At 39.8% G+C, this 27,155-nt stretch overlaps 1 protein-coding gene across 1 annotated transcript in view; it reads right to left on the reverse strand.

The window, feature by feature from the left end:
• Positions 1 to 23,460, reverse strand: part of CSMD2 (CUB and Sushi multiple domains 2) — a 795,888-nt gene extending 772,428 nt beyond the window's left edge. Inside the window, exon 1 of the mRNA XM_058195470.1 lies at positions 23,334 to 23,460. Coding sequence (XP_058051453.1) covers positions 23,334 to 23,406 — 73 coding nt within the window. The 5' untranslated portion in view covers positions 23,407 to 23,460. The remainder of the gene's footprint in view (positions 1 to 23,333) is intronic.
• Positions 23,461 to 27,155: the final 3,695 nt, after the last annotated feature.

The following is a 27,155-nucleotide window of genomic DNA, read 5'->3' on the forward strand; positions in this document are numbered from 1 at the left end:
CCAGAAAACTTAGCGACAAACATTCATAAAAAGAGGGCTTCCTATAGAGCAGCTCACATTGTGCAAAGACAGAGATCAGAAGGAAATGCACCTAAGCAAATTTTTCCCCCTTCTTACTATCATCATATCAATTCACAGATAGATGTTTATTGTAAACAACACCAGTAAGAAGCTATGTACTCAGAGATTTTTCTTTCATCCTAATAGAATGGACATATGTCGCTCAGTGGTGAAATCCACATTTTTTTTACTACCAGTTCTGTGGACGTGGCTTGGTGGGTGTGGTGTGGATTGGTGGGCGTGGCTTGGTGGGCCTGGCAGATAAGGATACTACAAAATCTCCATTTCCACCCCACTCCAGAGGAAGGATATTGCAAAATCCCATTCCCTCCCCACTCCAAGGGAAGGATATTGCAAAATCTCCATTCCCACCCCATTCTGGGGCCAGCCAGAAGTGGTATTTGCCAGTTCTCCAAACTACTCAAAATTTCCACTACCAGTTCTCCAGAACCTGTCAGAACTTGCTGGATTTCACCCTGGGGTAGCTCTAATGTCATGGTAAATTCCCCCATATAGTGTCTGCAGGGATTAATGTCCCTGGGGGTACCTTTCTTAATGTGTACCAGGCCTTCTGCTCTACCAGACTTTTTAAAGCATCAGTTTAAATAAAATTAAATAGGAAGTTGACAGACTGCAAAAGAAAGAACATGTCTCTAGCATAAACTTTTACTTCTAAAAATACCTTCGAGATCCATATTGGCCATCTGGTTGGGAATTCAAAGATTGCTGTTGTCAGCCAATTTCAGGCTGCTCAGTGGATAGAGAATCTTTTTTTAAAAAAATCCAGAAAACAGAACTTCAGACAGACAAATACAACAGGTATAACAGCCCACCTGAATTCATGGCTAGTATACTGTATTCAATGTGGTATGCCAGAAAATGCACAACTATGGTCCTCAAAATAATTATACTTGAAAGTTTCAAAAATAAAAGGTTGAAGAAAAAGAGAGGGATACATTTGGAATGTATTTGCATTTGGAATGCAAAAACAATTTCATATTGATGTTCCATTTAATTCAAAGCAATGGGAAAAGAAACTGCAAGCTCTGGATTTAAAATCAACATTTCCACCTTTTGAGAAATGAATTCTCAAGTATACCTGTATTATTGAAAAACTTGTATGAGACCAAACATCATCAAAACAAAGCAATTACTTACAAATGGATAATAAATCGAAGATCTCAGAGATCCATTATTCTGCACATTTTGGAGGTCGAATTTGAATAGAAATTGAGCCTTGGCAATATATCTAACTAAACTGGAATTACTTTTCCTGTGGAGTCTTCTCCACAACATGAATTTATTTTATAGGTAGAAACTTAAACCAATTTTTCACACACACACACACACACACACACACACACACTACAAAAATATTTTTTTAAAAACTAAAACACACCCAAGGCCTATTAAGTTTTCATAACAAAAACTATTCAGGTCTTTAAAATGAAATCACTGCTTACATCTGCCTAGGTTTTGTCCCGTCTTTTCAAAGTTTATTTAGAATAGAATAGAATAGAATTTTTTATTGGCCAAGTGTGATTGGACACACAAGGAATTTGTCTTGGAGCATATGCTCTCAGTGTGCATAAAAGAAAAGATACGTTCATCAAGGTACAACATTTACAACACAATTAATGGTCAATATAAATCATAAGGATTGCCAGCAACAAAGTTACAGTCATACAGTCATAAGTGGAAGGAGTTTGTCTTTTTGAAAGACAAAAAGGACAAATATAAAAAGTGGAAAGAGGGGCAAATAACTAAGGCAGAATATCAGCAAATAGCCCGAGCCTGTAAAGATGAAGTGAGGAAAGCTAAGGCTCACAATGAACAAAGGCTAGTGACAAAAGTAAAAAATAATAAAAAAAGCTTCTTCCAACATGTTAAAAACAAGAAAAAAGTCAAGGAAACAATTGGCCCATTGCTGGGAGAAAGTGGCAAGAAGATGACAAGCAACAGGGAGAAAGCAGATCTACTTAACTCATATTTTGCATCTGTCTTTACACAAAAGGAAAAAACAATCCAACCTATCAAAAACAGCACTACAAAAAACAGATTAGAAACACAAGTTAAAATAGGGAAGAAAATGGTAAGTGAACACCTGTCTACCCTAGACGAGTTCAAATCACCAGGACCGGATGGATTACACCCCAAGGTTCTGAAGGAACTGGCAGACGTGATCTCAGAACCACTGAACTATATCTTTCAAAGATCCTGGAGCACAGGGAGCTGCCAGAGGACTGGAAAAGAGCTGATGTAGTTCCCATCTTCAAAAAGGAAAAACAGATCCAGGAAACTACAGACCTATCAGTCTGACCTCAATACCGGGAAGATTCTGGAAAAGATAATCAAGCAACGAATCACCGAACACCTAGAAGCAAACAAAGTAATAACCAAAAGCCAACATGGGTTTGTCAAAACAGATCATGCCAGACTAATCTTATCGCATTCTTTGACAAAATGACAAAATTAGTAGACCAGAGGAATGCTGTTGATATAATTTACTTGGACTTCAGTAAAGCATTTGATAAAGTAGACCATAACCTACTACTAGATAAAGTAGAAAATGTGGGTTAGACAGCACCACCACCAGATGGATTCGTAACTGGCTGACCAACCGCACTCAACGTGTAGTCCTCAACGGAACTACATCCACATGGAGGGAAGTATGCAGTGGAGTACCCCAAGGCTCTGTTTTAGGCCCAGTACTCTTCAACATCTTCATCAATGACTTGGACGAGGGATAGATGGGGAACTCATCAAATTTGCAGATGACACCAAGCTGGCAGGAATAGCCAACACTCCAGAAGATAGGCTCAAGTTACAGAAAGATCTTGACAGACTTGAACATTGGGCGCTATCTAACAAAATGAAATTCAACAGTGAAAAAGTAAGGTTCTACATTTAGGCCAAAAACAAAATGCACCAGTACCGATATGTGGTACCTTGCTCAATAGTAGTACCTGTGAGAGGGATCTTGGAGTCCTAGTGGATAACCATCTAGATATGAGCCAGCAGTGTGCAGCAGCTGTTAAAAAGCCAACACAGTTCTGGGCTGCATAAACAGAGGATAGAATCAAGATCACGTGAAGTGCTAGTACCACTTTATAATGCCTTGGTAAGGCCACACTTGGAATATTGCATCCAGTTTTGGTCGCCACGATGTAAAAAAGATGTTGAGACTCTAGAAAGAGTGCAGAGAAGAGCAACAAAGATGATTAGGGGACTGGAGGATAGAACATATGAAGAACGGTTGCAGGAGCTGGGTATGTTTAGTTTAACAAAAAGAAGGACTAGGGGAGACATGATAGCAGTGTTCCAATATCTCAGGGGCTGCCACAGAGAAGTGGGAGTTGGGCTGTTCTCCAGAGCACCTGAGGGTAGAACAAGAAGCAATGGGTGGAAACTGATCAAGGAAAGAAGCAACTTAGAACTAAGGAGAAATTTCCTGACAGTTAGAACAATTAATCAGTGGAACGACTTGCCTGCAGAAGTTGTGAATGCTCCAACACTGGAAATTTTTAAGAAAATGTTGGATAACCATCTGACTGAGATGGTGTAGGGTTTCCTGCCTGGGCAGGGGGTTGGACTAGAAGGCCTCCAAGGTCCCTTCCAACTCTGATGTTATGTTATGTTATGTTATGTTATGTTATGTTATGTTATGTTATGTTATGTTATGTTATGGGTGATGGGAACGATGAGAAGATTAATAGTAGTGCAGATTTAGTAAATAGTTTGACAGTGTTGAGGGAATTATTTGTTTAGCAGAGTGATGGCATTTGGGAAAAAACTGTTCTTGTGTCTAGTTGTTCTGGTGTGCAGTGCTCTATAGCGTCGTTTTGAGGGTAGGAGTTGAAACATTTTATGTCCTGGATGTGAGGGATCTGTAAATATTTGTATAAAGTGAATATACAGTGAAATATACCATAAATATACAGTGAAAATATATTTCACTGTATATTTACAGATTTTCATCTGTAAATATTTTCAATTTTGATGCTATTAGTTGAAATATAGCAAGACAGCCATTGTTTATTTTTGAGATACTATTATGCATATGGTTCAAAGATGCAATTGAGGTAGTAATTCAAATGCAGTTTTTCAAATGATGTTTTTTGCTGTATTTGTAATGACATTTTACTTGGGTTAAATTTTTTTTTAAGTAACATTAAAAAGCATTACATAAGAAACTAATAAGGTTTCTGTTACTAGAAGCTACCAGATGGGAAGTACAAAAACAATAGAATTACATCAAGGGGTTAACAAAACCCCCAGCCGACACTATCCCTGAATATATTACATTTGGAAAATGGTCTTCAAAGAGAAATTAAATAGTAAATTAAACTCATAAAAAGACAAAGTAGATCAAGTTCTTTTAATGAAATAGTTTTTTTCTTTAATCTTGTTTGCTTGTTGGATTCTGTAACACCACAGATTCAGCTTGATTTTTGTAAGATATATGTTGAACAAACAATATTTTGAAGGATTTCCTGGCTTACATTTATCTTTGGATTTTACTGTCATGTCACATTGTTTTTGAAGCAAAAAAGATGGATGTCATAGCTTTGATTAAAGTGCTTTCATCTTTTCTTGTTGTTCTTCCTACATCTCATTTGAAGACAAAGCAATAACTATGGCCATTTTCACACAAGTCTTCTTTTAGTAAAGCCAGAATAGTTTATAGGAGCTTTTCACTGATCACATTTTTCAGTTTTTAAAAAATATTTTTATCACTATTTTCAAAGAGAAAATATACAAAAATATTAATATTAAAAACAAATTAATATCTACATATTGTGTATGAAATAATTATACCAACACAGACAAAACTAGAGGAAAGAATAGAAAATTAAACAGACAGAAAAAGTCAACACTAAATTAATATAAATCACCTAAATATTTCTTTATATAGTTCCTTTAATAAAGTAATAATGTACAGTATCTAATTGTGCATATCAATTACCTTCGACAGGACCTGGGTTTAGCTCATAGAATCATCCGTTGTAATATCCTTCCTGCTAATGACTACTTCAGTTTCAACTACAATAACAACTACAAGAGCTACCAATAGATTTAAACTTAATGTCAACCGCTCCAGTCTGGATTGCAGAAAATATGATTTCTGTAACAGAATTATCTGTGCTTGGAATGCATTATCTGACTCTGTGGTCTCTTCTCATAACCCCAAAAGCTTTAATCAAAATCTATCCACTGTTGACCTCACCCCATTCCTGAGAGGACTCTAAGGGGCGTGCATAAGAGCACAAACGTGCCTACCGTTCCTGTCCTATTGTTTCTTTCCATATATATATATATATATATATATATATATATATATATATATATATATATATATATATATATATATATGTATATATATACATATACATATATATATATACTTATACTTCCTTGTTTCTCCTCATATATATGTTTATATATTATATAATCTTTTTGTGTTATGCTTGTGTATATTGTTATGACAAAATTAATTAAATAAATAAATAAAAATAAAATAAATTTACAGCTCCTCCTCATGAAGAATGGATAGCCTAAAATTCTATATCTCCTGTCTTATTCAAACCACCCAAACCTTTAGACCAGTGGTGGGATTCAGCCAGTTCGCACCACTTCGGGAGAACCGGTTGTTAACTTTCTGAGCAGTTTGGTGAACTGCTTGTTGGAAGAAATCATTAGGGCAGAGAACCGGTTGTTAAATTATTTGAATCCCACCACTGCTTTAGACCCAACAAGACCTATGGTGTTCTTCATGACTAGGATCCCTAGGCAGAGTAGAAATCTCATCTGGTTCAAAAATTTATAGGATCTTTCAGTAAGACATCCTTTCTCAAAAACCATCACCCCAAGAATCAATCAATACAAATTTAGTAAGGTTATCTAGTCTTCATCAATCTGCCCTGTACCTCTCCACAGAAATCTTTAGTAAAGGGTGAAAGATTTATATGACCTGAAGAGAAATTGGAGTTTCTAATTCCAAATGCTGGTCCAAAGTATTTGGACAAGGATTATAACCTCAGGGTTTTTTGTTTTTTTTTAAGGAAATAGGATAATGACTTCAAAATATTTGTATGAACATTGGGATGGAAAGAAAGTTCTTTAGGAGGGGCAGGATAAACAACAAAAGGTCTCAGAAACTTTGAATAAAGGCTAACTCTACTAAGTAACATATTTTGTCATATTTTGTCCCGGTAACAGAATAGCTCAAGAGAAGCAATATTATAATACTATGTTTCTCCCAAAGGGATTGTCAGCAAGAGGGGAGAAGATCACCACCCACTGGCTAAAGGGTAAGGCTTAAAAGAGACTGCCAGCCAGCACAATTAATGCTGTACCTTAACTCTAAGTGGAGAGAACTACAGAAATAGCTACACACAGAAGAGGGTAGACTGCACTTGTTTTGTCAGGAGAGAAATAGTCAATCTAGTAATGCTTGATCCTAAGCAAACACAAGGGAAACGGTGGCTCAGTGGCTAAGATGCTCAGCTTGTCCGTCAAAAGGTCTGCAGTTCAGCAGTTTGAATCCCTAGTGCCACGTAATGGGATGAGCTCCCGTTACTTCTCCCAGCTTCTGCCAACCTAGCAGTTCGAAAGCAGGTAAAAAATGCAAGTAGAAAAATAGGGACCGCCTTTGGTGGGAAGGTAACAGTGTTCTGTGCACCTTTGGTGTTGAGTCATGCCATCCACATGACCACGGAGACGGACAGCGCTGATTCTTCGGCTTTGAAACAGAGATGAGCACCGCCCCCTAGAGTCGGGAACGACTAGCACATATGTGCAAGGGGGACCTTTACCTTTACTTTTAAGCAATACAAAACCACATCTGCTTTATGTTGCTTAATGGAAATAATGGGAAAACTGCTCTCTAAACTTTGATTTTTTTTATATAATATCAAATCTCCAATGATTTCCAAAAAGAATGATTTTTATTGAATATTTAAATGATGAGTATAATCTCAGAGAAATTGCTCAATAACCTTTATCACTTTAGTCTGCTCCTTCTATATTTATAACCTGGTGTAATTTAAGTGTAATTACTTTTACATCTGATATTAACAAATTAATAAAGCAGAAATAGTTTTGGTTTTTTTAAAAGTCTCTTTTGTTTTGCAAGTCTGACATTGTGATTCATAACAAAATAAAACAACAACAACAACAACCAGCAAGCTACTTGCTGAAATTGATTACACATGCATCTCAAACATCCTCCAGGCTGCACTGGACAAAACAAATGTAAATTATCTTACTGTTTATTATCACCGCAGTCCAACAAAGCAGTTTAGATTGAAAGAAAATGTCAAAGCAAAGGAAATCATTTTTACCACTTTTAGACTTTTGTTTGCTTGTCAAAACTTTTTACTGGTAGTCCTTACAACCATTCATTTAATGATGGTCTGGAGTTACAATGGTAGAAAAAGTGACTTATGACCTGAATTTGCACTTATGACTGTCCTACCACCCCTGCAGTCTCATGATCACAATTCAGTCACTTGGCAACTAGCTCGTATTTATAACCAGTTGCAGAATTCTATGGTCATGTGATTGTGATTTGCTGGCTTCCAGCAAAAATCACCGATTGGGGAAGCTGAATGGCCTTAATGGCAAGTCATTTGCTTAATGTGTTTGATAATCAAATTAGGTCTGGTCACATGGTAATTCAGCCCCTCTGTGAGGGAGATGGGCAGTTAAGAAGTTCAATAAACAAACAAACTTCTAACCATACTAACCTATGACCGAAATTCTGGTCCAATTGTGGTTTTAAGTCAAGGATTACCGATACACCCCATTAATGAAGAAAACTGTGCCAGCAATCCTCAAGGGGAAAAAAAAGAAAGAATGAAGTTTCTGAACCCTCTATAGGTTGCCTTTTTCTGCCTATCTGTCTTCATTTTCCAGATTTCCAAATTGACATGACTTTGGCCTTATTGGCTACAAATTGTGATATATTTCGAAGATGACAGATGGGGATGCCTGACCCAGCCTAGTGGACCTCAACAAAGGACTAAAGGTATATCAGGGGAATACCTGCCAGGCTTATAGGGTGGATGTTGCTCATCCCTAATGGGATTCATCAGCAAACAAAGAATTCAACCCCAATATACCTGTAAGTCCTTTGAGGAAGCCCAGCAGGCTGGTCCAGGCATCCCCAGCTGATTGCATTCTTGAAGTTGGAATCCACATGTCTAAAGTTGCTGAGACTGAGAAACACTGTTCCAGCAGATAATCCAATTTTTTTTAAAAAAACATTAACCATTGGCCACATTAAAAAAAATATTGATCAATACTTCCATTTTTTGAGAAAGAGATGGTTAAAAAGTAGAGCGCAAACATATATCATCAATTCAAGGTTGTAAATTGTGTGCGTGTGTCCACCACACAAAAAGTTAAGCATGAAGGACAGAGATAACTCTAACTCAGTGATCCTTAATTTTAACAACTTCAAGATGTATGGACTTCAATTTCCAGAATTCCCTAGTCCACATGCCAAACATGAACTTGAAATTTTCATCAGTGGTTGTATTTTAGTGAAGCACGATGACACTGTCTCTGAAGGGAAGAGGGAGATAAGGAAAAGCAACACAATTGTTTCAGAATAGAGCTCTTTTCTCCTTCTCTATATGGTTCTACCTAGAGTTTACATGTGTGTCCGTGCATGCCCAGACACACATGCACATATTTAAATGCACACATGAGGTTTGACCATGATAATTTCAAAAGTCAGAAAATGGAATAGATTGCTGCTTGATTGTATAGTGTAACGGACACAAGACAGATTGAATATTTACTGCAGCTTTCACTTGTTTGACAGATTTTCCAATGTTTACAATGTACCTGTTACTGGATACCTTCAGACAGCTTGTAAATCAGCAAAAGTTTGGAGTTCTAGCTGTGTACTTAGCATCCAAGCGGATCCTAGCCACAATAGATGAAAAAATTCAAGTAGGGAAATGGAGAGACATGGATGAGACCTGTATGCCCTAACCCAGGGGTCTGCAAACTTGGCTCTTTTAAGACTTGTGGACTTCAACTCCCAGTTGAGACTCCTAACCTCTCCTAACCTCTTCATCTATTTTGCTTACTCTCCTCAAAATTCTAACCCAAATGTAGATCTTAACAATTGTTTTCATATTATTTGCTCCTTCAGCTGGGAATAATAAGAATCAACACTAGCAATTTTATTTTATTTATTTTTTTATTTTTGTCACAACAATATACACAAGCATCACACAAAATGATTATATAGTATATAAACATATATATGAGGAAATATAAGGAAGTATAAGCATATATATATATATATATATATATGTAGATCTTTGGTTATTCGGGTTTTCTCCCGCGTAAAATTGGAAGTGTCTTGGTGACGTTTTGACGAAATCCCATTCGTCATCTTCAGGCTAGGTGTTTACAGCTTCGTGCTTCTAGGAGAAATGTTTACAGCATGAAGCTGTAAACACCTAGCCTGAAGATGATGAATGGGATTTCGTCGAAATGTCGCCAAGACACTTCCAATTTTATGCGGGAGAAAATCCGAATAACCAAAGATCTACATACAAACACCTGCGAAAACCTCAGAAATATATATATATATATGGAAAAAACAATAGGACAGGAACGGTAGGCACGTTTGTGCTCTTATGCACGCCCCTTATAGTCCTTTTAGGAATGGGGTGAGGTCAATAGTAGATAGTTTTTGGTTAAAGCTTTTGGGATTATGAGAAGAGACCACAGAGTCAGATAATGTGTTCCAAGCACTGATAACTCTGTTGCAGAAGTCATATTTTCTGCAATTTAGATTGAAGCGGTTAACATTAAGTTTAAATCTATTGGTTGCTCTTATATTATTGCAATTGAAGCTGAAGTAGTCTTTAACAGGAAGGACATTACAATAGATGATTCTATGAGTTAAACTTAGGTCTTGTCGAAGGCGACGGAGTTCTAAGTTTTCTAAACCTAGGATTTCAAGCCTGGTGGGATAATTATTATAATAATTATCTGGTGGGATAATTGTGCTAGTGATATTTGGCAATATGATTGGAAGTGGTTACAACACCCATCCAAAATCTTTAAGAACTACATGTTCTCCTGGGATTTGAGACTGTCCACCCCAGCCTGAAACTGGAAATATTAAGTTTGAATTAGTACAAGATATACCTCACATTAAAAAGGCATCTCCTGACAAATGGCTCTGTAATATTCTCACCAGTGATCCGAGTTATCAGTGAAGATGTGTTCTGATGAATTGCCTTCTGACTGAACCTCTCAGACAACTGGAAAATAGCCACACAAAAGCTTGTCAGAATTTCTCAGTTGGCAGATGGAATAACCAAGGGACCAGGTGGCCCTTGTCTACTGCACCTGCATCCGTGCATGCGTCTCTAAAGCATTAGGAATAGTAAAAGAAACCAAGAGCAGAGAGAGTTTGACAGTTACAATTGCCAGTGTTAATACAAAAATGAAAGCACGCATTTTATTATTGTTCCAGATTTAATAATAATCAAGCCATTTACATCATTATTAGGTGAATATGCCTTTTACATCCAGATGAATGAAGAAATGATGTGGAAGGAAACGAAATAAATCTCTCCATTATTACCGTAGTACACAAATTAAAAAAAACAACAAGTATCATTTGGCAATTAAAATATTAACATATCCATTGTGCCAAAGTATTTTATGGTATCAAGTATTTTAATTTCTCTCAACAGTCTCAATTATAATACTGAAGAAAGAGCAGGGATGGGGTGGGAAAAATTTCTAAGACCTTTAATTCATCACACTATGGATGGCACTTTAACAGGGCTGGACTATTGGACATACCTTTTTTCTCATGTAAGTTTTTATCTTTTCTTTCTTTCTTTCTTTCTTTCTTTACAACAGCAGAAACTGATCTTTAAAATAGTCTCTCCAGGCACCTTTCACATGGAGTTTCAGGGACTCACAAGCACCCAATGTAGACCAGTGGTGGGTTTCAAATTTTTTTACTACAGGTTCTGTGGGTGTGGCTTGGTGGGCGTGGCATGGCTTGGTGGGCGTGGCATGGCTTGGTGGGCATGGCAGGGGAAGGATACTGTAAAATCTCCATTCCCTCCCCACTCCAGGGGAAGGATACTGCAAAATTCCCATTTCCTCTCAATAAGCTGGGACTTGGGAGGCAGAGAATAGATGGGGGCGGGGCCAGTCAGAATTTTTACTACTGGTTCTCCAAACTACTCAAAATTTCTGCAGCCAGTTCTCCAGAACTGGTCAGAACCTGCGGAAACCCACCTCTGATGTAGACCTATCAAGTGAAAGAGACACTCGGCACCTATAGCTACTTCTGTAAGAACAGCTTTAGTAAGAATATCTTGAAAGTCTGAATGTGCTACAATTTGCTCCTCTTTTATCCTAATGAGGAAGGGGGAGGCACCATCAGAGGTATTTCATACACTACTTTCTTGACCTGAGTTCAAATTTCATTTATTTAACCTTGCCTTGGTAGCAGCTTTTCCCTCTGTCCTACAAGACCATCTCTTTATTCACCTGACAGAAATGCTTTCTTTTTTGGGGGGTTTCCAATTTAAAATATTGTTAAAATTGCTCCTACCGATGAATTTTTAATTTAGCCATATTGTGATAATCTGAAAAAGTCTAGTCTTTGGTACCCAGCACCCTCCCTTCAACTAACCTTTCTGTTCTCTATCAACATTTAGGAAGTTAGCAAACTCTCCTTAAATTGGATACATCTGAAACCTCCATTATAAGGCTTTGACTTTATTCTCATTGCATTCTTTACAAAGGGCAAACTTATTCATTGTATCTCAAGGTCTAGTGAGCAATTCAAATGAGAAATTAACAAAATAAACAGTCACGTTGTTTTGAAACAGTTGGAAATATCATGAACCTTTTGGTTTGCTCTGAACCTGCCCTGCATGAAAAACTGAAACTCAACAGATTTATAATATTAATTTCATGGCATAATGTTTTTGTAGTATTGCAGCATAATCACAGTGGCCACTATCTCACATTTTTAAAACTCTGGGAAGATATGGGGGGGGGGGGAAACCTTCAATGACAGTTTTCTATGACACCTAAGTGAAACTTCTGGAGAGCTCTTATCTATATATGTCTCTATAGCAAACCTGAAACATAACAAGAAAGATCCAGAGTGTTCTTTTTATATTTGCATGCACACATTCATGTTTTGTCTTTTTCTTTTTTCTACCTTTTCTTTAAAAAAAAATACTTGTTTTGCTATATTTTTATTTGAATGTACTTATTACCTTATTTGTTTACTTATTACCCTCACATCCAGGACATAAACTGTTTCAACTCCTACCCTCAAAACGACGCTATAGAGCACACGAGAACAACTAGACACAAGGACAGTTTTTTCCCGAAGGCCATCACTCTGCTAAACAAATAATTCCCTCAACACTGTCAGACTATTTACTAAGTCTGCACTACTATTAATCTTCTCATAGTTCCTATCACCAATCTTTTTCCACTTATGACTGTAACTTTGTTGCTGGCAATCCTTATGATTTATATTGATATATTGACCATCAATTGTGTTGTAAATGTTGTACCTTGATGAACGTATCTTTTCTTTTATGTACACTGAGAGCATATGCACCAAGACAAATTCCTTGTGTGTCCAATCACACTTGGCCAATAAAAATTCTATTCTATTCTATTCTATTCTATTCTATTCTATTCTATTCTATTCTATTCTATTCTATTCTATTCTATTCTCTATGTAAAATCTAAGAATAAAAATTATTCTTAAAAAAAGAAATCCTTTCTGATATTTGATTATCATACAGTTTTTGGAGACTGTTTATTGGGGGAATTTTTTTAGCTCTTGACATACAACATAATGTCAAATCATGCAATGGCATGGGCTGGCTGGCTGGCTGGCTGGCATTCAAAGGCATGGAATGGTTGCTATGCCCTGATTAATGCAATATGCCAACACAGGGAGAGGCAACCAGATACCTGTTGCTAGAAGCAGTTTGCTAGATGGTTCATTAAGGCTACTCTTGTAGTTTGACAGTTCAGCCAGAAAGAATTTTCCTATTCTTTCCCCCCCTTTTTTTTCTTCAGTAAGAATTTTATCAGGATAAATTCTGACAAAATACATCCATAAATGGAACCCAATTAAGACTTTAATATCTCTGCTGTCTCATTTTGCCTACCTCTCCTCTTAACCTTAATAGTCACCAGGCAGCCAAAACATGAGAATGGTTTCTTTCCGTACATTCTAGAAAAGAAGCCCAGACACTTGCTGTACAGAAAGGTAGAACATAGGATACTGCCTTACACCATGTCAGGCAACCTTTTCAGTATTATCTCATTTAGATATTAGAAGGCTGTGACTTATGTACAACTCCTAGCAATTGCAGACAGTAGAGCCAATGGTGAGAGATACTAAGAATTCTACTCTCATCTAGCTCTTCAGGAGCCTCTTTTTCCCAATTGTTAATTACAAACATTTTACTTTAATCCCTTTTTAAGTGTTTTGGCAGAAAAAAACCATATGATTAATGTAATGTGATTTGTTTTTAAACTGATTATATCAGAAAGTCAACTTGGATCTAGAAAGCAGCTATTCTATGCCTTTTTATTTTATTTTGTCCTTTTCTTAAAAGAAAGCAAATCTCATCATCTATGAGGGTTCTCAGCCATCCAGGTCAGTGTTGTTGCATTTTGTAAAGTGATACTAACACTAAATCTGGTCCCCACTAGCACTGTTTTCTCTTGCTTGCTTCTGGTGTAACATCCTATCAGTAGAAATGGATTGCTCAAGGTGCTTGCAATTGCTAACTTCTATCTTCAGAGAAACAGCCTATGTCAAAGTTTGTACTTCATGGAAATGCCATGCTTTGTTGTTGTCAGCCTCCCAGAATTGTGTTTTAAGATTTTTATTCTTTTAAATAAATGAATTTGTTTAAATGTGGCTGGCCATCCATTTAATGACTGTTTGTAGTTATGACAGCATTGAAATAAATGACGTATGACAAGCCATCACACATACGGTCACATCCCCACAGCATCCCCACAGTCACATGACCAAAATTTAGGCACTTGGCAACCAGCAAATGTTTACAAGAGGTGCAGCAACCCGGGGTCATATGATCACCATTTGTAGCCTTTCAAGTCTGCTTCTGAAAAGCAAAGCCAATGGGAAGCCAGATTCATTCAATGACTCAATAATTTACTAGTAATTGCTTAACAACCATGGCAAAAAAATGGGCATGTCACACTTAATTGCCTTGCTTAGTGATGGAAGTTCCAGTCCCAATTGTGGCCATAAGTTGAGAACTCTTTGCAAACTGCAATAGTTCAATCAAGAGAAGTCAAAACAGTTTGAACACAGTTATTGTATTGATTAATCTGTTTATTGTTTAATTAAATAAGTATTTAATTAAAGTATTCATAGCTAGAGCATAGCTAGGTCAGAGAATCTGAATCAATGAAAAAAAAAAAAAAACCTCATATCATTTATCTCTTTTCCAAATCTGTTCACACTATCTTTCAGTTTGTAAACTTATCTAGTCAACAAAGCTGGTTCATAAAATATATGCATCCATTCATGCATTTTTCTCCTAATACTGACCTAATACAGTGTCTTAAGAGATGAAATGCAAAAATGGTTGAATCCAAGAAAAAAGAACAAGGTATTCCTCCTGCTGCCAGGAGCCTAAATGACCTTCAATTTGGCTATTCTTCTCCTACATATGTTCCCTTCTTATTTATTTATTTATTTTTATTTATTTATTTGATTTGATTTTTATACCGCCCTTCTCCCGAAGGACTCAGGGCGGTGTACAGGCTTAATAAAAAACCGGCAATACAATATACAGATTTAAAATACGATTTAAAAAACTTATTTAAATTAGCCCAATGATTAAAATTTACCCTACTAAAACCCCGTTTAAAATTAATAAATTTAAGATTAAAATCCCAATTTAAGCCAGCCCCGCGCGGATAAAAAGGTGAGTCTTGAGTTCGCGACGAAATGTCCGAAGGTCAGGTATTTGGCGTAAACCCGGGGGAAGCTCGTTCCAGAGTGTGGAGCCCCACAGAAGGCCCTTCCCCTGGGGGCCGCCAGCCGACATTGTTTGGCGGACGGCACCCTGAGAAGTCCCTCTCTGTGGGAGCGTACGGGTCGGTGGGAGGCGTATGGTAACAGCAGGCGGTCCCGTAAGTACCCAGGTCCTAAGCCATGGAGCGCTTTAAAGGTCATAACCAACACCTTAAAGTGCACCCGGAAGGCCACAGGCAGCCAGTGCAGTCTGCGCAGGAGCGGTTTTACATGGGAGCTACGTGTAGCTCCCTCTATCACCCGCGCAGCTGCATTCTGGACTAACTGAAGCCTCCGAGCGCACTTCAGGGGGAGCCCCATGTAGAGAGCATTACAGTAATCCAAGCGAGAGGTAACGAGCGCATGAGTGACTGTGCATAAGGCATCCCGATCAAGGAAGGGGCGCAACTGCCAAACCAGGCGAACCTGGTGGAAGGCCCTCCTGGAGACGGCCGTCAAATGGTCTTCAAACGACAGCCGATCATCCAGAAGGACACCCAAGTTGCGCACCCTATCCTTTGGGGCCAGTAACTCGCCTCCAACAGCCAGCCGCGGCTGCAGCTGACTGAATCGGGGTGCCGGCATCCACAGCCACTCCGTCTTGGAGGGATTAAGCTTGAGCCTGTTTCTCCCCATCCAGACCCGTACAGCCTCCAAACACCGGGACAGCACTTCAACAACTTCATTGGGGTGGTCCGGGGTGGAAAAGTACAGCTGGGTGTCGTCAGCGTACTGCTGGTATCTCACCCCGAAACCACTGATGATCTCACCCAACGGCTTCATGTAGATGTTGAACAGCAGGGGCGAGAGAATCGACCCCTGAGGGACCCCACAGGTGAGGCCCCTCGCGGTCGACCTCTGCCCCCCTGTCAACACCGTCTGCGACCGGTCAGAGAGATAGGAGGAGAACCACCGATATACGGTGCCTCCCACTCCCAATCCCCCCAACCGGCGCAGCAGGATACCATGATCGATGGTATCGAACGCCGCTGAGAGGTCTAATAGGACCAGGGCAGAGGTATATCCCCTGTCCCTGGCCCTCCAGAGATCATCCACCAATGCGACCAAAGCTGTCTCCGTGCTGTATCCGGGTCGGAAGCCAGACTGGAACGGGTCTAGATAGACATCTTCATCCAGGTGTTGGGGCAGCTGTCGCGCCACGGCACTCTCTACAACCTTCGCAACAAAGCGAAGGTTGGAGACTGGACGATAATTAGCCAAAATAGCTGGGTCCAAAGAGGGCTTCTTAAGGAGGGGTCTCACCACCGCCTCTTTCAAGGCAGCAGGGAAAACCCCATCCAACAAAGAAGCGTTGATAATCCTCTGGAGCCAGCCTCGTGTCACCGCCTGAGTGGCCAGTACCAGCCAGGAAGGGCACGGGTCCAGTAAACATGTCGTGCCGTGAAGCCTCCCCAACAACCTGTCCACGTCCTCGGGAGCCACAGGGTCAAACTTCTTCTCTCCCTCACCCTCTCTCCCCCCCCTCCATTTCAAGAAGAAATGTATTCTTTGCCTTGACAGTGGATAGTGGAAATCTAAATAAATAAACTTGAAGTTCTATCTATGTAGTCACTAACAGCTGACACCAATGTAGCAGCACATAATCATTTCATTACAATTATTACTCTAAATTGTTGTTAGTTGCGAAGTCGTGTCTGACCCATCGCGATTCCATGGACAATGTTCCTGCAGGCCTTCCTGTCCTCTACCATCCTTTGGAGTCCATTTAAGTTCACACTGACTGCTTCAGTGACTCCATCCAGCCACCTCATTCTCTGTCGTCCCTTTCTTCTTTTGCCCTCAATCTTTCCCAGCATTAGGCTCTTCTCCAGTGAGTCCTTCCTTCTCATTAGGTGGCCAAAGTATTTCAGTTTCATCTTTAGGATCTGGCCTTCTAAAGAGCAGTCAGGGTTGATCTCCTCTAGGACTGACCGGTTGGATCGCCTTGCAGTCCAAGGTACTCGCAGAAGTCTTCTCCAGCACCAGAGTCCAAAGGCCTCAATTCTTTTGCGCTCAGCTTTTCTTATGGTCCAACTTTCACAGCCATACTTTGCAACTGGGAAAACCATAGCCTTGACTATATGCACTTTCATTGGCAGGATGATGTCTCTACTTTTTAGTATGCTTATTACTCTATATATGCTTATTACTCTATAACCCTTCCCAAGATTTATCCCTGAAACAAAAACTCTGGGTTTTCCCCAAATCACCTGATTTCCATGGTCAAATGGGGCCAGAAACTGGAATCAACTAACCTTCGCCCCCACCGCCAAAAAAACAAAAAAAACCCTATTATGACATTCTACCAACTAGTAGCTTATTTAAAGACAGAACTCTTTCTTATATAGAGGGAAGAACAAGAACAAATTATAGGTACACTCTCCCCATGAATAGTTTAGAGAAGAGCACATACTGTTCAGAATGAAAATATTTCCTTTAGTTTAGCTCAGATTACTTCCATCCCTCATCTATATAAGACAGAAAGAAGTGTCCCCTAGGCCTGCATACTTCTTCCTTACTGTCTCACTTTCCTCTAACCACTTATCAAAATAAGCAAACTCCTCAGTGAGAAGAGCATGCAGGTTTAATAAATCTGCAGAATAGTACCCTGTTGTTAAACTGAATCAAAGGGCCCATTTCTCTTAGAATTCAAGAGCATACCACCAAGTTCATGTAATCCAACGCTACCAGACCTGTTCTCATCTCCAATGGGAAGTACCCCTGCCAGCCTTATTAGGTAGTTCAGATCAAGGAGTCAACTCCACAGGAAGTTACTTCTACTACAATAAAAAACAACCTTGCAAATCTGAGTATTTTGCACCAACTAGGTACTACTACTAATAGTTCAGTGAATTAGGGAGAAATCTGAGCTGCTTCCAAATGTTTTTTGGCAGTAGTGGACTTAAAATGTGTTTTACCCCCTTGTTGTCTTGGCAACAGAGTTTGCAAATCTCCATCAAGGTTATCTTCCTTATTTGTTATACCCTTAGATGTGCTGGTTTTCACACACATACCAATAATTCTTAAACTGCATGGCCAATGATAATTAAGTCTAATGCATCTGAAAAGTACCAGACTGGCAGAAAGCTCATTAAGAGGACTTATACAATTAAAAGAAAAAGTATCTGCAAGAAGTCTTCTTTCCTACTGCTTGTCTCCATTTCTGATGATTTTTCCACAGTGTAAATAAGTAGCTTCAATCTAACTGAAAACGTTCAGTTAATTAGATCTCTTTCTAACTTATTACAGAGTAGAATCAGCATGTTGTCTGCATAGCTTGTGGGATTTGAAAAAGCACATCCAGTCTCTCTACACATTCCAAGGATCAGTATGTAAAAAACCTGGATAATAATTTTATAATTATACCCACATTGCATGCACACACATATACACACACACATACACACAGGGCCAAAACCATGGGGAAATTTAGCAATTTTTTTTCTTCCCCTTACAACCCAGTTTGCAATTTGTTTACTTGAGAGTTGACTTTGAATATTTTGGCTGCATATTTTAGTTACACAAGTATAAGGGTTTGTAACCTTTTTGGCTTGAAGGATAGACCATCTGAAAGTAGCATGTGGAGAGTTAAACTCCAGAAATGGACATTCTCCAAAGCCTAAGCAGGAAACTGAGAAATTCTGACAAAGAATGTAAAAGATAAAGCAAAGAAAGAAGCTTTATTCATGCTGTGTTGTTTTTTTAAAGGATGCTAACAATTTGAAATACTTCCAGACTGCATCAGCCTATATAAATTTTGCAGCTAGAACTGAGAAATGAAAGCTAGCAGGTGCCATTGAGACAGAACTAGAAAAGTGGCTATCATCCTGATGAGTGAGATACAGGAGGTATGAAGATATGGACCAACAAGAAGACAATTCTTCACTTCACAGTACCTTGCTAAGCATGCAATATCAGTCACCTAAGGATTAAACGCTAGGATGGAGATAAGGCACATACAACCTCCATCCCAACACTCTGAAATCTTTTATTTATTTATTTATTTATTTATTTATTTATAATTTAATTTTTATACCGCCCTTCTCCCGAAGGACTCAGGGCGGTGTACAGCCATCTTAAAATACAGCGAATAAATAACAAATTTAAAAAGAATTTATAAACAAATATTTAACTAGGCAATCAACTAAAACGGTCTAAGACCGACTTAAAACCCCTTAAAATTACAATACACTTAAAATACACTTAGGCTAGTCCCGCCCAATGAAATAATAAAGCCTTCAATTCCCGCTTGAAGGTCCGGAGGTCGGGAAGTTGGCGTAAACCTGGAGGCAACTCATTCCAAAGGGCCAGTGCTGCCACAGAGAAGGCTCCCCCCTGGGGGCCGCCAACCGACATTGTTTGGTCGATGGCACCCTGAGAAGGCCCACTCTGTGGGAGTGCACAGGTCGCTGGGAGGCTATCGGTGGCAGAAGGCGGTCTCGTAATTATCCCGGTCCTAAGCCATGGAGCGCTTGAAAGGTGGTCACTAACACCTTGAAGTGCACCCGGAAGGCTACCGGCAGCCAGTGCAAGCCGCGCAGGATAGGTGTTATATGGGAGCAATGCGGTGCTCCCTCCCTCTTTTATTGTTCTTTACATTTACACATACAAAAATGGGGTTTTTTTAAGCACAGAATTGAGGTTGAGCATATGAAGGACTCCAACCCAACCCACTGAGGCTGTGTCTTCTTCGCTATGTCTAGAGCTAAACAGAGTTGCTGTATTGCACAGAGGTTTTGTCAGTTTTCTAGTTCTGGTCATGCTACAATGTGATGACTTGCTATAAAGGGACTTCTCAAAATAAATTTTCCAACAGTGCAGGAAATCCTGTTCTGGCAATTCTACAAAAGAAGGGTTTTAACTGTCCTTTCACTCACTACCAGAAACTAGGGAAAAATGTAGCTCAGATCCAGTCCCAAACCATAAACCCAAATCCTCCTTTAAGTGGCTCATTTCCATTCAGATGCGAAAAAAGAAAAATAAAAAAAAAATGAGGGAGGTATTGATAAACCATAGGAAACTTCTTCCTGTGATTATTCCATTCCAAGCTTATTCAAGTCTGCACAGAAACTCAGTAACCAATAGCAAAGATGAGATCCCGGTTTATTTATCAAAGAATACTGTAACGATGTAAACTTTATTTAGAAACGGAGTTAGTTGATTGTGCTTTACCTCCTGTTAAATCATAGCATTATGGTTGATTTTGGTTTAATATGCAATATGAACCCAGCTACTGTAGCTTCTAGATAGTTTGTTTTAATGTAATAAGGGTAATACCCAACAATAGCATTTAATACCCAACAATAGCATTTTCAACAAATGGTTAAAAGTAAATGAGAACCCGACCCATTCTTTATCATATCTAATACATTTACCTTCTCCCACCAAGTCAAATGAAGCTCATTAGGCTGGCTGAGTGGCCCTTCAAATATCCACAAGGATCAAAGAATCAGCCTGTTTTTTACCCATTTTGATTCCAGAGCTGCTCGCTATTCTATCAGACTACCTCACAGGGCTATTGTTAGAAAACAAGAGCAGAACTCAATGAAAGTAATAGGGTTTGCTTTGGTTTCCTATCCATTTACAGCAGCTGTGTAACAAATGGTATCTTTGGAAACAACAATCCTGCTCTACTTATAATGATTTGAAAGGATAAGCTGCAGGAAGGCAAATAGACAGCAGATTTTCATAGAGTCAGAGACAGAGCTAGCACATGAATAAAAAGCACTGTCCCTTCATGGCTTTTTTAAAAAAAAAATACATTGTATTTTACAATATTAAAAATACATTGTATTTTACAATATTAAAAAATATAAGGAAACAGAAATCGCCATTTCCTTTCATAAGAGAAATCTCTATGAAATAAAAAAAAACTTATTTGCTAACTCATAATAAAGTCTACATATCTGGCGAGATACAATTTCCTCTAGAAAATGCAGTATCTGTATTTTAAAAACAACAGCGTTCTACCTTTCTATTCCACTTTCAATGAACAATTGGAATTACTGACAAATGTCACCAATTAGATGAAGGAGATGAATGTGATACTAGCAAGGTGACTGAGTTTTGGTATACACTTAGATGCATCCATTTAATACGTGTAACTGCTATTTTCCACTAGCATTATTCACACACCTGTAGTGCCACACTTTGGACAGTCATGGTCATTACTCTCTAATAGTGGGGGAGGGTCTCCAGAGAAAAGAAGCAGGTGAAGCAAGCATCCCATAATCAGTGAGTGAGGTCTCAGTTATTGCTCCAATATAGCAAACCAAGCTGACATTTTACCAAAGGCTTTAAAAAAAAAATAAAACTTAGACTAGACTAACAGAAATAGGATTATCAAACCAGCAGTTAGTCAAGCATGAAATAATCACTGCATTCTTTTCAACAGAAGGGACAAATTGCTTGGAAAACTTACTTAAAAATTTAGAATGCCTCGTCTATCCTTAAAAATAGGGAAAGATTTGAAAAGAATGAAAATCAAACCCCAAATAACCAGTTTTTAGCAAAAAATGAGACTTTTGGAGGAAAATGAAGATCTATACAGTGACAGCCCACCAGCCCAAATGAAGTTCATCAAGATGAGACTGATCTGTTCCTACAGATCAGTCTTCTCTAATTTGCTATTCTCCATCTGATATTGAACTATAAATCTGATCACCCCTAAGGAAGCAGAGACATGCAGTTGGAAATGATGGGCGGCTTGGTGTTAGAGACCGATACATTAGGTAATCAAAGTAGTAAAATGCAACAATCCAAATATTTTGCAGAAAGAAAAAAATAGTTTCAGAAGCATTTGGCGAAAAAGAGTGTAATAAAGTGCCCAAAAAAAATTAAAACTGGGTTCTCCACAAATGGAGAAACTATGAAGCAAAAGAGGATGAGAAGGCAAATTGAAGCAGCATTCCATTAACTGCATCTAACTAGCATCCCACTTGTAGGATACAGAGGTTTTGAGTGCTTCCTCTGTTAATAAGCCCAGACATCCCAAAAAGCAAGAAAATAGACACAGCAGGTCAAAAACAAGATTCTACCCTTAGCTGAGTTCACTGGCTCTCCTCTTTACCTTCCAATGTCATCTTTATGAGAGTTTCCCAAAGATAACAAACAACTGATTGTCAACCCAAGTCTTCTGGGAAAGACTCCCAGGAAGAAAGAGCTCGGTTGTTTTGCAGTCCAACCACAAAGTTGACCTAATGATGTGTAAAAATAGATCCACACATGGCATCCAACCTCCCCTTACGCTGCATCTGATGGAGCTCCATTTCCTTCACATTTTTAGGTTCACCATTGTGGCCTAAAATCACTTTAGAAAGGGGCAGAAAAGTCAAAGAGCCTTCCACTATTGGGAAGAAAGATTTCCCCAATGCACCCATCTGTCAAGAAATTCTAATTAGTCCAACCTCTTGCAGGCATAAAATCACCCTTCAGGAGAAACCAACTGTCCCCTTCTTCCTTTGCTCAATATCACTTGTCAAGAAATCAAACTTCAGCCTTTGCCAGCTTCTGCAGCAAGGAAGGGAGAAGAAAAGCCCTACTTCCCTTTTAACCTATTCGGGAGGTGGAAAATTATTAGAAAAGTCAAGGCCTTCATTCTATTCTGAGTAAAAATGGGGAGGGGGGCTGGTTTGTGTGAAGAGGTCCGGGATGTGTTGTATCACTTTCACAACCCTCCCCAAAATTAGAGGCGTTCTCAAGTATCTTTTATTAGAGAAGAAAAATCTAAAGGCATCCAGAGGTTTTATCTTCTTCATATGTTTTTCCCAGTTTTGCAAATTGCCAGCCCAAAGGAAAAAGAATCAGTTCAACAGACGATATTCTGGGATGCATCCATTCTTCACCCTCCTTCACACCCATCCTGGGAAAGAAATTACCTTTGAAAATTGTTGCTCCGATGCCCTATCCTTGCAAACTTTAAGTCTGGATGAGAAGCAAAATGTACGAAAAACTGCCAAGGAAGCTCACGCAGCTGCCCTTAAACAAGAAAAGACCCCCGGATTCTCAATTCCATCGCTCTCTCCCTTGTTAAAAACACGAACATAAAGAGTGGAATAAAAAATGATGGGTCATCCATTGGTCGTGGGGAAGGAGCGATTTGGTCAGCCGCGGCGCACACATTTACGGCCACCCCACAGGCTTCCCCCCACCCCAAACTTAACCGTCTTCCTCGAACCCCACTTACCGGTGGCTGTTGTTGCCAAAACCCCCACCGAGAGCAGTAAAATCCGGCTCCAATAGCTCACTTCCACCGTCATGAGAGCAAAAATCCCCAATTTCCCCCAATTCCGTTTAAAGCTGCAGCGGCATGCCGGCTTGTCCCAACCGAAAGAGGATTGCATGTCAAACAGGAGCTGGGGGGCTGATTCGCTTGGAAGAGAAGGAGGGAACAGGAGGAGGAGGGGGGAGAGAGGGAGGTGGGTGATTGGTCTGGATTCCTCTTCCTTTTCACCCCCCCACCTCCTTCTTTCTTTGATCAGTGGAAGAATCTAACGGAGGAGGAAAGGGAAGTATCCGGCGTGAGGGTTCTGGAGGATGGCCCTTGTTTAATCTTATGTATATATATAAGATTGATACAATAAGGTGGGGTGGTGGTGGTTGTTTTTTTTCCTCTAGGAGGGAAAAATCCGAATGTATGGACAGCCTCTGTGTTCCCTCCTCCCAGCTGCTGCAGCTGGACTAAACCAAATCACACAGGAGCTTGGGGAGAGAACTGGTACTCAATCCCCCCCCCCTCACCGTTCCATTCATTCCCCGCTTTTCTTTTAATATTATATTATTATATACTTTTAAGTACCGTCTTGGATTATTTGAAACTCCTCAGAGAATTATTCTTCTAAAACCTTGGCGATTAATCATTGATTTACCCTGGAGAGATTTTTTTTTTAAAAAAGATGATCTGCCTTTGGAAAAAAATAAAACACAAATAAAATGCTAAATTAGGAACACGTGTGTGTGCGTGGAAGGGGAGAGTGTTCAATCTGGATGAGTTGCTAAGAGGCTTCTATCATTCTTCCCCCCACCCCACCCGCCGCCTGTCTTTTTCCACCCAATAGAAGCAAATTAACCTTAAATCCACCTTGCGGGAGATGAATGGTGCAAAATCTCCCTTGCTGCCGCCTTTTAAATTCTTGTTTATTTTATTTTTGTGTAAATGTATCTTCCGCCTCCACCGCTTCTGGCGGATCCTGGAGGAAAAGGGACAAGAGCCAGCGCGGGTATCAGCGCGAAACTGAAGAGCATCTTCGTTGGGGTGGACGGAGGGAGCCCTGCATTTCAGTCAATTGCAGCAGGTTGCAAAGCAAAAAAGGCTTCAGACCCGAAGTTCCCAGCACTACAAACTGTTGTTGTTGTTGTTGTTTATTTTCCGCAAATGTTCAAATAAGTCCACCAAGAGGCTCGGCCTCATCTTTAAATTTTACTGGAAGGGAGTTGAGGGTGTAATCCTTGCGATCTGCACTGCCTCCCTAGCACCTACCAGCATCTCAAGGCTTAACGCTACAGCCTTTTCCTACCAGCGCAAGCAGCAGAAATTGCCGCGGAAAGGGGGAGGGGGCAGGGAAGAAGGTGCTCCCCAAATCTCTTTCGCTCCGCTCGCTGAGGCGCCCCTTCACCTCTCGGCTCAAAGAGGGGAGGCTGAAAGCAACCGCCGCGGAGTGCTCGGTTTGCTTTGGGGCGGAAGGTGGGAAAGATCGCGCCGTGAATAGAGTTTTCTCTCTACCCCACGCCACCCGCCTCGGTCTGAATTCGATTCCAGCGCCCTTTCTATAGAGACCCTCGGAATCCAACGCGCCTTTCCGCGGGTAGATAGTCCTCGCCACTACCACGCAAGTTCGGACCAGGAAAATGACACACATACACGCCCCCCGCGCCCCCCCCCAATACCTAGCCTCTCTTGTTATTTGAGTAGTGTTCTTGTCCAACTTGGCCGAGTGGGAGATTAAGGCGAATTCGGATGGAGAGGGATGAATGCGTGACGGAAGGGACTCAAAATCATTTTCGGACAGAAGTGAGTTGTAAATGAGGGACACTCCCTCGCGGAGAATCAGCGTGTTAACTCCACGCTCCCGGAAAGATACTAGCGGAGATTGGGGAACTCTGGCCTCCTTCCTTCTTGCGTTCCTGGCTAATTGCTAATTGCAACTCCTTGGAGCCGCGCTGATGGGGAGACCTGCGAGGCTAAGCGGCGCCTAGTAGCTCGGAGGATGTCTGGGGGAGCTCGGGGATTTAGCCCTATAAGTATCCCAAAGGTGCTTTTTCTCAAGAGCAACTGGACTTTTTCTTTGAAGACGTTTGGCTTCTCATCCAAGAAGCTTTCTTCCAATCATGACTTGGATGACTGAAAATCTCCCTAGACACCCCTATACATAATATATAAAATCGGGGAAGCACAGAGAATGGGGTTTTGTAAGAAAGTCAAGAAAAGACTCTAAAGTCAAGATTAATCCTGTGCCAAATCTGCCTTGCACTTTCTCAAACGTTTTCTTCCCCAGTGAAACAGGCTTCTGTTTTTCTTTTGTCTCAAGGGGCTGGAAAATCCACTTTGAATTTATCTTGAGGGCTTACTTCATTGCTGGAGAAATGACTACTGAAGTGGGTATTGCCAATCAGATGCCAATCACTGTGAGGTATTCCTTGGAATTTAAGAAGAACGAGGAAATAAAAGACTCTTCAAACCACTGGAATAATTTTACAATGAAAAACAGGATACTGGGACACAGCCTTTGACCATCTTGCCATTAATTATGTGCCATCAAGTTGGTGTTGCCTCTCATCAACCACATAAACAATCTGTCCCTAACCTGGTCTTTCAGATCTTCTAACAATCCATTCATCACAACCTTGACAAAGTCTGTTCACCTTGCTATTCTCATTCTCTTCTTCTTTTTCCTTCTACCTTTCACGCATGACTGTCTTTTTCAGGCAGTTAGGTTTTTGCATAATGTGTCCAAAATTAAGATTTTAACCTGGCCAATTGTGCCTCAAATGAAAATTCTGGGTTGATTTGTTTGATGATGCAGCAGAAACTTGGCTTAAGGTAGGATGAAAAAGTAATGTTTGGCTTTCTTTACAGTTAAACCATGCAAAGCTGGCTGAGGGACTCTGGGAGTTGAAGTCCACAAGTCTTAAAGGGACCAAGGTTGGAGACCTCTTCTGTAAAGTGATTTGTGAATTCAATAGTATTCTGTTCTACTCAGAGAAAGAAAAAAGAAATACAATGTTTGAGCAAACCTAATTGATAACTAGTGGTGATAGAAGACTGGGGGGGCGGGGGAATCCCTTCATTAGCTTTGTCTTTTCTCTGTGAATGTATGCCATTTAAGAACACGGGAGAGAACCACTGAAGCAGGCTATTCCTGTGTTAATCTAAGATTTGCTCCAGAGTAAAATTATGGTGGCCCCAGGTACCCTCATTCTCACATTCAAATCTCTCATTCAAGACACAGCACCAACACTCTGCTATCAGGCCAAGAAGCCATATAGATCAGTATTCAATGCCTCGAAATGGCCAACTGCATTCATCTGTAAAAACCATAAGCATAGAGAGCAAAGTAATTACCTTCTTCTACAGCTGATTTCCCTTAGGTGATATGAAGATATGTTGGGTACAAATTAGCAGGGAACCATGAAGATTGCACAGCAACCGGTAGTATACTTTACTCCTTCCCCAATGTAGTTTTGTCGAATATTTGTTTTTAAATTTGCTCTTAATTTTTGTATTTCGCTGTTTTTACTCTGGCTGTAAATCGCCCTGAGTCCTTCGGGAGAAGGGCGGTATAGAAATTAAATAAACTTAACTTAACTTAACTTGTCTATTTTCCTGAAGTTCGGACTTTTTTTTTTTAATTTGCATTTATATCCCGCTTTTCTCCGAAGACTCAGGGCGGCTTACACTATGTCAAGCAATAGTCTTCATCCATTTGTATATTATATACAAAGTCAACTTATTGCCCCCAACAATCTGGGTCCTCATTTTACCTACCTTATAAAAGATGAAAGGCTGAGT

The sequence above is a fragment of the Ahaetulla prasina genome, chromosome 10, assembly GCF_028640845.1.
Source record: "Ahaetulla prasina isolate Xishuangbanna chromosome 10, ASM2864084v1, whole genome shotgun sequence".
In the NCBI taxonomy this organism is placed as follows: Eukaryota; Metazoa; Chordata; class Lepidosauria; order Squamata; family Colubridae; genus Ahaetulla; species Ahaetulla prasina.